The sequence below is a fragment of the Stegastes partitus genome, unplaced genomic scaffold (assembly GCF_000690725.1).
Source record: "Stegastes partitus isolate 25-593 unplaced genomic scaffold, Stegastes_partitus-1.0.2 Scaffold7, whole genome shotgun sequence".
Lineage (NCBI taxonomy): Eukaryota > Metazoa > Chordata > Actinopteri > Pomacentridae > Stegastes > Stegastes partitus.
The window spans coordinates 1,824,476-1,836,912 of NW_007577738.1; the positions used below are offsets into that span (position 1 = coordinate 1,824,476).

The window sequence follows — 12,437 nt, forward strand, 5'->3', positions numbered from 1 at the left end:
AAAATGGAAAAATATTTGATTTACGATCACAGAAAACTAAAAAGATCAGAAATTCTTTATTTGTAAAACAAAACAGGAAGCAATGACTTTTTGTCAGTAGCTGCTTCCAATTATATTTGTTGTATATTTCTTTTGTATTTATATTTCTTTCACAATGACATATTTGGAGCTCTATTTGACTGACACGACTACAAAATGGCGGGGGGCGGGGGTGGGGGGGAGGAATGGTAGACACTGATGATATGTTTTTGATTTGAGTGTTAAGATTTCTGTGCAAGGCTTTCATGTGTAAATGCTAAACTTGACTAAACTGGGCCAAAGACACTGAATAAAACTGCAGTAAGTGGACTAAACACAGGTGTTATGTTGTGTCTTTGCAGATGAACAGAGTCTCTCAGTCGAATCACATTGATCCTTTTAATAAAAGGCCTTTATAAACATCTATCTTATAAAATATGAACAAGAGTCACATGAAATGTTAACAGAACGCTACAGGAACATTATAAAAAGCAAAAAGTAAAAACCACATGAACAACATGAACACTTCAACCCAACACCAGCTCAGTGCCGGCCCAACGTCACCTCACACACTGACCAAAAATAGAGAAATCTTTATTCTTTCAACATTTGGAATTATCCGCTGAGCGTCGCTCAGGTTTTAACAAAATTGCATAGTTTCCTCCAGATTATTGCTCAATGATTATTGATTATTTTTAAGTGATAATATGGATAATAACGAGACATTCAGAGAGCGTCTCCTGCAGGATGAAGCGCTACAAAGAAGGTTACATCATCGGTGTGACGTCTTCATTGACGACATCACCATCGTCAGGAAGAGTCGCTGACGCAGACAGAAAGAAGAAAAGTGAGGACAGACAGAAAGACAGCTATGAAAGGTTAGAAGTACACTGGACTTTCTGTCTCTCCGAATAACGGTCCCTCTGTCTTCATCAGTCTCTCAGTCTGTCGTTCTCCTCTTCCTCAGGAGTCGTGGAAGATGGCGTTCAGCTGGGCGTTCATCAGCCGCTCGTGGTGCGAGTGTCCATCAAAGCCCATCAGCCCGTCCACCTGCATGTCAGCACACCGTGGGTTGGACCCCCCGTTGCCGTAGATGGCAGTGTGTCCCCCAGCTCCTCCTCCTCCGTAGTGCACACTGAAGGAGAAGCTCTTGTCGTACTCGGCTGCAGCCACGGCCTCGTGTTTGAAGGATGAGGAGAAGTTCCCGTTGATGCTGAGAGGTGGGCTGAGCGGCGGGTCGAACGCTGGGCCGTCCGACACCAGGACGCCGTCAAAGAAGGGCTCCAGTGGGCCGTAGGGCTGACCTTTCACCTGGTGGAAGATGTGGGAGGGGTCCATGGTGCCGTAGGGGGGGCTGGGCAGGCCGGCTGTCAACCCGGGGCTCTGGTAGGAGAAGTGTCCGGGGTAGGCGGCGGCGCCAGCGGGCGGAAGGTGAGCTGGCAGATCGGGCGTCTGCTCTGGCAGGAAGGTCCGAGGATTTAGCTGCAGGCAGCCTGCAACCAGGTTAGTGGTCGGCTGAGACAGACCTAGAAAACAGAGAGACATCATCACTCACCATGAATCAATACTTATAATACCAGTCAATACCAAATATCAACAGCTGTTAGTACCTGTTAATAAATATAAATACAATTTAATTATTATCACAGTAGATGTTAATAAACACAAATTTATTTAAAGAAAATAATACAATACATAATAAAGTAATGTTAAAGTTTGTATGTTAATAAATATTAATATCAATTAATCCAAACTGACACATGCTTACTACTACATAATTTAATATAATAATAAATGAATATACGTTTAATATATGATTAATGTATAATGATGTTTATAAATTAATATTAATTCTTGATAATTTATCAGTAACGTTCTTCATAATTTTAATATTGCATGTGTGGGTTGTATATGTCGACAAGTCAAACACTGCGCCGACTAACGGCTTCACTCTGGAGTCTGCACTAAATCACAATAAATGATTCAGTTTCATTATGTTCTCATATCAAGAGTCATCCGTAAAAAGTTTCAACATCTTCGGAAATCTCTGAGTTACCAAGTGGAACAAATGAAATCGCTGATCGAACACTTACAATCCAACACGAGGAAAACAAATCATGATTCCGAATTTGATTCCAAAAGTCTCATCAAAAGGCCATAAAAAAACAAAATAGCAAAATTTGGATTATTTTAATATATATCCTGATACGTGAGACAAAAGATAAAGGGAAAAATCTGTATCACCACATGTCGGTACCATGAATGAAGATAGAAGTTTGCTTCTGTCACCAGCCCTGACAGCAGCAAGTCTTATTATATGCGAGTTGAACGCTGGTTTCATGAGCCGAACCAACATGAGCTGAAGGTGGCACATTAAAACCTCGAGCTCAGTAAACACACTCAGTTGTGACATAAAAAAGCTAAATATTTCATTCCTTTTTGGAAACTGGTTTATTCAGAAATGTCTGACCATCACACACATGTAATCCATGTGAAGTGGGCCTTTAAAATGGGAATTTTTTAAAAGACTTCATTTAGATTACACTAAATAAAAGTGGCCTTGCAGCAAGAAGGTCGCCGATTCGCGTCCCAGTGGGGACACCAGGATCCTTCAGTGTGGAGTTTGCATGTTCTCCCCGTGCAGCATGGGTTCTCTCCGGATTCTCCGGCTTCCTCCCACACAGTCCAAAAACATGTTGAGGTTAATTGGTGATACTAAATTGTCCGTAGGTGTGAATGTGAGTGTACTTGGTTGTCTGTCTCTAAGTGTCCCAGGTGTCCCCTGCCTTCGCCCTAAGTCAGCTGGGATAGGCTCCAGCCCCCCCGCAACCCCAGTGAGGATTTAGCGGTGTATAGATAATGGATAAATAAAAGTGTGATTCTAAAGTCAAGATTATTACTAAGCCAAGTTTATCTATATTTATGCCTCTACCTCTTTGGACCAGATTGAATTATTCCATTAATTAGAAGATGGATTCCCATTAAATGAGGTGCATAGTTTCCAGAGGATGAATCCTACTGATTGTAGCAATCTCCTGACTTTTCTTATTTCTTTGGTGAGGTTGACAGTGGTGCTTTTTAATAAAAATGTCAGACAACTACTCAACTCATTGTTATTAAATTTGGTATACACATTCATGCTCACCATAGGATGAATTGTGATAACTTTGATGATTCCATATTTTTTTTTATCTAGCTTCACTAGAAGGTTGAATTTGTCTGTAACTTTATAAGGACGCCAAACAGCATTTCCATCTAACATGTTAACATAACAGCAACTAAGACACCCAACACAGTAAATATTATATCTGCTAATGTTGTCAAATCAGTTGCCATGCTAATTTTAGATTTTTAAAAATATTTATTCAGATTTAGGTTCAAAATAGTGTATATATATATATATATATATATATATGTCACACTTTGTTGTAGCACCAAAGCACTTCCAACTAGAAGTAAGTACTATGATATTGTGTTGGGTTTGATTGACATTTGAATGTAAATAAAATCTTCGTGTTCATAAATTTCCTTCAATCATAGACTCCATCGTCCAGTTTTGTTGTTGTCGTCAAGTGGTGCTCACCTTTGCAGAGGGCCTGGACGAAGCTCATGAGGTCAGGTGCCTTGCCGGAGCGCAGGATCTCACTCAGGGCCCAGATGTAGTTCTTGGCGAGGCGGAGCGTCTCGATCTTAGACAGTTTCTGGGTTTTGGAGTAACAGGGGACAACTTTTCGCAGACTCTCCAGAGCATCGTTCAGCCCGTGCATGCGGTTCCTCTCCCGGGCGTTAGCTTTCATCCGACGAATCTTAAACCTGCAGAGAGACACGCACTAGTTAACAGTTATCACATCTGTAACATCTGAGAAGAGATGATCAGGTTTGGGAATCGTTTGTTACAGTGAATACAATAATTTGCAGAAACCCTTAGTCAGCATGTTAGGTTGTGTTTTCTCTGCACTATGCTGTTGTGCAGCATTTTCAAAGCCCTCATAGTCCAATAAAAAGTCCCATTATTGTATTTACGCACATTGTATAGAAGAAATAGATTTAGAGGATAAAAAGATCTTTGATTTGCAATTGTCTGTTCTGTCAAACACATGTTAGATGATGGAACTGAAACCTGACTAGTGAACACTGGCTGTTAGATTAACCTGATTTACATTAACAATAGGGATCAATTGATCATTTCTGCCATATGATTTTCTGCAAACATTTAAGGAGTCCATGCAACCACCCAAGTACTCGAAAATATCAAATGCACATCAACTGTTATTCACTGCTTTATTTATTTGTTGTTTTATGGTGTCTGTTTAAGAGCATATTAAAATTACACATTGTTATCTATAAATCCAAATATGTAACATCATCTATTTTCCCAGACAAATTTGCAGAGAAGATCATAAAAGACTAAATACAAGGAGGGAAAAAAGCCCTACCTCTGTTTAGTTTAGATATTAGCAAACCATTCAAGCTATAAATGTTGGTGAAACAAATGAAAATTCCCCTCTTGGTTGCCACAGTTAAGTGTTCTGATATCAAAGTTTATGTGGACTGTACACCGTTGTTTGATAAAACAGTGACCACAGCGCAGTTTCCTGATAACTATCAGTTAATTATCTTTTATCGCAACATGTTTTCCAAAGCAGCACTACTGTACTGCTCAGAGCTTCAGTTGTCTGTGCTGAACCTGATGCAGAATACACTTTAAAGCAAGAATACCTTGTATGAAAACAAAGTTTGATCAGCACCAAATCCTATAACTGTCATGAATATGTACATTATCTATCGTAAATGCCACCCTGTTGCTACCTCTGCAGTAGACTCACTACATATATTACACCAGAAATTATGCAGAGTGATTGCATAAATGTAATTGAATCGACGTGTGTGTGTTCTGTGACACTTCTTAAGATGTTCATATCCTCCTGTAAGTCAGTACGAGGTATCCAAAGCAACATTATCATTCGTCTAGATTTTGTGTCCATCTGATGAATGTTGTTTTAGCTCTGATTTGGTCTCCACCATCTCTGGAGGGTAATCACTTTTTACCTACACTATGTTCACCAGCTCATCTCTTAAATTTTCACTGCCATTTGGTGCTAAACAGGTAGTTAACGTTTTCACCCAAATGAAGCTGTGTTAGTAAACCAAAGCCTTAAAGTTGTTTAAGCTCATAAAGCCAAGAGAAGCTGCAGATCAACACTACCGACAATATCACACTGTCACGTTGTCTCTCAGTCATTTGATGCAATTCAATATAAAAATCTATACAATAGCTGCTTTAAAATGGTTCCTAAGATTAATTTTGCCATCATTGTTGCTTTAAGATGCTTTTGAGAAACAGGAAAATGTGAATATTAAATTTTATACTGTGAAATCAGGTCAGCTGTGTTTGTCCTTTTCTGATTAGTCAAGACCTGCTGTAGTTTCTGATCTTAAAACAGTTGATCAGCCAGTCTTTTTAAATATTTCAAAATGCAGAAAAAATGCAAAATTTTAGATCTGAATCTTTAAAATTAGATTATCCTCTTTGTTTAATTTGCTGGCGACTCTGCTTGGCAGTCTTTTGTCCCAACACTTTGACCCAGCGCCACATGTCTGCACAAGCAGAGGTCAGATTCCTTTTAGGTTTGTCTTGCTCCTCTGAGGATAAACCTTGCAGATTTTAAACTTCACATTTTTAACTGGAAACACTGCTTTATTTTTCAACTTAGAACACGCAGAGGAAAAATCAAACTACCTCTGCATGCGAGCCTTCGTCATCTTCTTCTTCTTCGGCCCTCGCCTCTTGGGCTTGTTCTCCCCGTCTTCCTCCTCCTCCTCCTCTTCCTCGTCGTCGTCGTCGTCCTCTTCGTCGTCCAGATGGTGGAGGTGGTCCTCCTCCTCCTCCTCCCCTCCTCCTCCTCCACCGGCCCCCACTTCTCTTTCCCTCTCTGAGTCTCTTCCTGCGGGACTCCTGAGCTCCTGCTGCTCCTCGGACTCCCCCGACGCCTGCTCCTCCCGCACAGACCTGGTCATGATGCTGATTCTCTGATGAACACAAGAAAGATGCTCATTACAAAACAATGAAACACTCCTCGACACTCACTATCACACTCTGTACATGTAGAAGAAAACTTCATGGTACTGAATAATAATCAACATTTTCAAGAACACATGGTAATTATAAATCAGATTTGAGGGTTGACTATTCATGAAATGATTGCCAAATAGCAAAAAACAAAATGAAATAAAATGAAATCTTTCCAAATACTGATTTTGCTTTTTGACATTAAAGTTGTCCAGACAGACCATTTAAATAATAGTATAATGTTTGAAGAATTGTTTCTATCAGTTGAGTACTGGCCAAGAGAGTGTTTGGTCCATTTGTATTTGCTGAACAGAATCAGCAGGTGTCTGGATGATAAATGGATCATTTAGTATTGATTTTTCTTTAAATAAAATGAGGAGACACAATAGAAACATTTAATGAAGAAAGAAAGAAAGAAAGAAAGAAAGAAAGAAAGAAAGAAAGAAAGAAAGAAAGAAAGAAAATGTTATTTTCAAACTGTATCTAACATAAAATATAAGAAATAAAGCTTTAATCTAAATTAGAAGGGCTTAAATTCATATCTGATTTTAATCAATTAAATTAACTCAGTGCAATTAACATTCATTAATCTGCTGCCCACGGAGAGTGTTGTGGAAAAAACGAATTCGGTCAATGTGACGGGACACAAAAGCAAAACCTTGTATGTATACTGCAAAATCAGGGCAACTAGAGAATTAGAAATTTCCCGCGGATGGCTTTACAATTTGTACAACATGCGACCTTCAGTCTGACATCTAGCTGTAGAGAAACCAAAAAAATGTCGCAAAAATGTAAAACTTTCAGGCAAAAAATCTGCAGATCTTCCAAATAGAAACCTAACCATCTCTTTGATTTGCTCCGTTAATTCGATCCTTAATGAGCCAGATATTTATTCCGTAAAAGAAAGAAAAAGAGAAGAAGAAAAAAAAAGTCTTTTGATAATATATATATTATAGGCCTAACAAAAAATGTTAAATGAGAAAATAATTCCTGACGATGCTTTCTTTGCCAGCAGAGAAAAAGAAGTTTGATAATATTATTAGAATTAGAATTTTAGTTAATTGAAAGTCATGCGTACAAGCTTTTCTTTTTCTTCTTCTTCTTCTTATTATTTTTATTACTATTATACTTGACCATCTGCTGACCGCTGGCTGAATTATTATTATTATTATTATTTTTAAATTTCGTCCCGTTTTCTGCTCCCGTTAACTTTCCAGACAGACGGCTGGAGGTGACCGAAGAGCTCGAAGAAATACAACAAAATTCAACAATAAACAAACAGAAAAAAATCATAATTTGCGAAAAACGTTTATAACTTTTGCAATGTTTCTGAGGAGAGCTATGGAGCAGGGTTACGGAAAACAACAAATAAAATGACAACTTTTTCCTCTTCTTTTTTTTAATGTACAAACTAAAAAAGACGATAAAACGACTAATCGAATTTTAAAAGATTTCTAAAAAAGATTTCTTGGTTTGTTCGAGCGCTTGCCGGTTCAGTTCAATGCAGATGAGACGAATTATTGAGCTACTGATGAGTTAAATGATCAGGAACAGATTATCAGTTTGGTATAAATTAGTCTTTTTGATTTTAGTGAGTGATCAGATTTATCATTATGAAGGTCAAACTATACACAATCCCGACGAAGCGGTCGCAGGAGGAATTTATCAATCATATCACATTGATCATTATCGGTGTTAAAACCTACCTGTTGTAACGAGCTGTCCGTCAGATCGCACGCATCCCGCGCGCTCTGTCTAAGTGTCCGTGCGTGACTGTGCGTGATCTGCTGTGAGCTTTCTGGGGTGTGTGTGGGATGCTGCTGCTTTTATACTCAAGACACACACACACACCTACACACACACACACACACAGAAGAGGGGTTGGGGGTAATTAGCATATCAAGGCCACGCCCTCCCGGCACGCGCCATATGGTGCTTACGTCATTAAAACGGCCCCGGGGATCACGTGACAAATCTTCCATTTGTATCAGCCAAAGTCTCTCTCTCTCTCTTTGTGAGGAAAGTTGACCATCTGTCGCCATACGATGGGACGCATGCGCAGACAGCTACTGCAAGGTGTGTGTAGCACGTGATAATTAAATGATATCTGAGAGTAAAGCACGTGGGTGGAGGTTTATATATATAATACTGTATTAAGCGTGAGGGAGAGCAAAAGGATGGGCATGAAGATGATGCTGATTATGGTGATATGTGAGCCGGATGACAATATATTTAGCATCTTCAATAAGCGGATGTTGATGAACAACAATGTTGTCTTCATCATCTATGCAGTATGCAGTAACTCATATTCACCATCTTCATCATCATCACCAAAGGTTAAGATGATGATGATGAAATGATATGATAATAAAGAGGATCATCATCAGCCTCACTACTATTATCATCATCATCATCATCATCATCATCATCATCATCATCATCATCATTTGTGAGGAAGTGATGATGCTGTTGGTGATGAAGATGGCTATGATTATGGTGATAATATTATGGTGATATGGTGATGTTGGAGATCATCGTCATCAATGTCATTGCTGAGGATGATCTTCATCATCATCTTCTTATTGATAGTGATGGTATGGTAATGATATGGTGATGTTGAAGATCATCATCATCATCACCATCATCATCATCATCATCATCATCATCACCATCATCATCATCATCATCATCATCATCACCATCATCATCATCACCCCACATAACAATCACTATCATCATCATCATTGTTGTCATTATCATCTGGATCTTCATCTAGTTGTTTGTTATGATGATGGTGATGCTGATGCTGCTGTTTGTAATGTTAAATGTTGATAATCATAATATGATGATGAGGTTTATCATCCTCAACAACGTATTCATTATCTTGTTATTGATTATGATAAAGATGATGCTGATGACCATATGGATGATGAAGATGATGACATCATTATTGTTGACTGTTCAGACAAAATCCCTCAATCCTGGGGTCCAGATTTTAAAAATCTTTTTATGACCCACACCACTTCCGTGACAGCCCTCTAGTGTCTATTTTATTTATGACAAGAACAAAGGAAGAAGTGCGGAGAGTCAGCACAGGGAAGAGGTCGGGGTGGATGGATGGTTCAACAAAACATCGGACATTAACATGTGGGACTGACGTTTGTTTCCTGTTTTCTTGTTTTTCTACTTAAAGCATGACTGTTCCATGACCTTAGCGAGATTTTTTTTTATCATTGTTAGCATGACAGTGGAGGTCTTCTATTTTGACACTAACCTTGATCTTTTCTTAAAGCTAGCCAAGTTGTCTTTATGCCTCAACCTAATAAAACAGAGTGGAAAAATAGCAATGTGCTATTTAGGGGATAGGAGAGCGTAGGGACCAGACCACCTGCATTGTTGCTCAGGATGGAGGACTGGTGCTTTATGTTTAAATAAGTGAGTGCTGCATCATGAATGTCTTCTAGGAGAGACTGTATATAAACAGGTGTTCCCCTCTCTTGAATGTTCAGAGCAACTGAAAACACCTTTTTCTGCTGGTCAGGCCACACATCACTTGAACTGGTCTTGTCTTGTTTAATCATTATCGCTTGGCCTGCTTCGACTGCATGTGTGAAAAAGTCAACAGAAGAAGAGCTGGAGGAAACTAGTGGGCAGGGCTTCGGTAACTTTTCCACATCCACTGAGTCAGACCTGCTGCATCAGGTCCGACCAGCAGGAAAAAACTGTGGACTTTGGACTGGTCTGTTCTGCAGTGAAGAGGTTACTATGGTGATGATGAACTGGTTGCTAAGAGGTTACCAGGCAACTTTGGAGGACCTGTGTGTCCGTCCATCGTTTGGGACACTCTGGCAGCTAATGGTTAACACAGAATCAATGTCTCCGTCTCTCTGCTGCTCAGATCAGGACTCATGAATAGAAAACTTATTGAGTTACCAGATTAAATCAGTTTTAGAGGGAACGTTCTGCAGCATTTTTCTGTGTTTGACATTCTTTGCTGCTGTAAATAGGCCCAGCATTTACAATTTTAGTGGATTTTAACAAATGGAAATTCAGTGATTGCACACGTTTATCAGGAGGCAGAAACAACAGAAGCTGAGTAAAACACGTTTTTTCTTTTGTTATTCAAAGCAACTTGACCAAACAGCAACTTCCTACTGAATAAGAATTATTATTCTATACTGCTGGCTGTGTGTGTGTGCGTGTGTGTGTGTGTGCGTGTGTGTGTGTGTGTGTGTGTGTGTGTGTGTGTGTGCGTGTGTGAAGGTCAGATTATCCTATTCATACAAAGAACACACACAGTCTAATGTCTAGAAACAACAACCAACTCCAGTTTCTTCCAATGATCGTTATGAGAAACACTTGAACTCCCCAATTAACATTAGTAAACAGCAGTACACAAGATTTTAATAGCTGAATAAAGTTGATCAAAAATTAAGTTTGCTAATGTTAGTTAATATACAATATTTTATAATGTTCAAGCAGTGTTTTATTGTATTTTCATCTAGTATCTATTTCTGCTGCAGACTGAACTTACAGATGCCTTACAATGTTTTTAAACCGTTCACTTTGTGTTAATGAACCCTTCTCATAAAAGCTGAATGCGTAACATCATTATATCAGGATAAATCCCTTTGTATAAGTCATCTTATTTTCAATGGGGGTCCCTTAAAAAAAGGTACATAAACAGAAAAAAAAATAAAAAATTGTATTCGAGGTTAAAAACCTGAGGAATATATTCTATAATATATTTTAGGAGAATTAACATTTACAAATGAGGCAAATTAAGCTAATGGCCAACTATGTGGGCAAATTATTTACATTTTTAGATTTTCAAGTGGAACCCTGAAGAAGAGGTGATCTGAGAAATTTAGACTATGAAAGAAATGGAATTGTTTAAAGCAATGAGGATCAATAAAATCCATAAAAGAGAGAAAAAAAACCCCAAAACTCTTTGTGCAACCAGCAGAGCCTATTCTATATCCATACATGACCCTGAGAGGCAAAGATTGATCTTATAAATTGTGACACGAAATGTGAACCAAAGAAAACAAACGTAAATCATTTTTAATTGTCATTATTCCGAGTCATTTGAACAACATTAGAACAAACCGTTAACAGCTTCGGTGAACATGACTGTGTTAACTGGACTATAGCTGTTTCAGTGTTTGTTTGCAGCGATGGAAGCTTCCAGTCCGTCCAGTTTAACGGTGTTTGGTTTCCATCTAGTGGTGAATCTGGTACTGCAGGTAAACGTACAAAACTCTTTCTTTCTATCTTTTATGTCCCACACACGCCCGACAATTTGAATGAAAGTATCCATCCTGTCATATCTGTACATGTGAAATGTGTATCTATTATTATCTTTTAATTTTTTGGTCTTTATCATACTTGTGTACTTCTCTTGTTGTTGACTGTGCTTCATTTGTATCTGGCTGCTGCTGTGACGTGTGAATTTCCCCAGTTAAAGTTTGTCTTATCTCATCTTACACTTTGGCAATATTTCCTGTAAAATAATAATGTAATAATACAATAAAACACTGGCAGCTGTGACTGCCAGTATTTTATTGTATTGCTACAGTATTGCAATTGTTATTTATTTAAACAGTCGATTACCATTTCATCAATCCCAGTCCTCTACAGTAATTTTCCAATAATATACTGCATTTATATGATGTTGCCACTGAAATCATATCAACTGTAACTGTAGTTACCTGTAAATGAAGACACATTTTTCTTTTAAAATGTACAATGAACAATGTGTCTTTGATATTTATGATTCAAAATTCAGATCTTGGCAGCAATGTGTGGCAAATTTTAGTCTCTTTAATATATATATTAAAAAACTGGAAAGGGAGGCGTTGATGCTTATTTGTTTACTATGAAATTAGTATTCATTACATTGTGCAGAGCCCAAATAAATGTAACAATAAGGAGCAAAGCTGGGACGTTCGGGCCCAATATCATATCTCTAACAAGTTATAGTTTTAAAGGTTTATTCCACACAAAATACTTATATTATAGTTATAAAGATATACTCCACCCAAAATGGTACTTTCTGTCCAAGTACTAAATAGTACTTTCTAGCTAACAAGTTAAGGTTTTAAAAGTTTGTTGACCCAAAATACTACTTTCTTAATGGTTTATGCCACCAAATATAATATTTAAAGTTTTTAAAATGTATTTCACCTGAAGTGATACTTTTTGTCCAAACACTTTCAGTTTTAAAGGTTTAACCCACACAAGTAGTGGATTCTAAAAACAAGTCATGTGAAAAAGGTTAATACACCCAAAATGCTACTTTAAAATAACAACTACAACAACAACAATAAGAAGAATAATGATGATGATG

The 12,437-nt window shown here is 38.0% G+C and overlaps 1 protein-coding gene across 1 annotated transcript; it reads right to left on the reverse strand.

The window, feature by feature from the left end:
* Nucleotides 1-981: 981 nt before the first annotated feature.
* neurod1 (neuronal differentiation 1) lies at nucleotides 982-7,894 on the reverse strand. Its single transcript, XM_008282484.1, has 4 exons — nucleotides 7,791-7,894; nucleotides 5,759-6,046; nucleotides 3,602-3,831; nucleotides 982-1,544 (listed from the first exon to the last, which is right to left on the reverse strand). The coding sequence occupies exons 2-4, from the start codon at nucleotides 6,034-6,036 to the stop codon at nucleotides 982-984; spliced, it is 1,071 nt and encodes a 356-aa protein (XP_008280706.1). The 5' UTR covers nucleotides 6,037-6,046; nucleotides 7,791-7,894.
* Nucleotides 7,895-12,437: the final 4,543 nt, after the last annotated feature.

What these genes read in the sequence shown, in the direction of transcription:
- neurod1 (XM_008282484.1), bottom strand. Translation starts at nt 6,036, where the DNA reads ATGACCAGGTCTGTGCGGGAGGAGCAGGCGTCGGGGGAGTCCGAGGAG. An exon ending in ACGAAGGCTCGCATGCAGAG is followed by an intron (nt 3,832 to 5,758) that starts GTAGTTTGATTT and finishes GTCTCTCTGCAG; the next exon opens with GTTTAAGATTCGTCGGATGA. An exon ending in CGTCCAGGCCCTCTGCAAAG is followed by an intron (nt 1,545 to 3,601) that starts GTGAGCACCACT and finishes TCTGTTTTCTAG; the next exon opens with GTCTGTCTCAGCCGACCACT.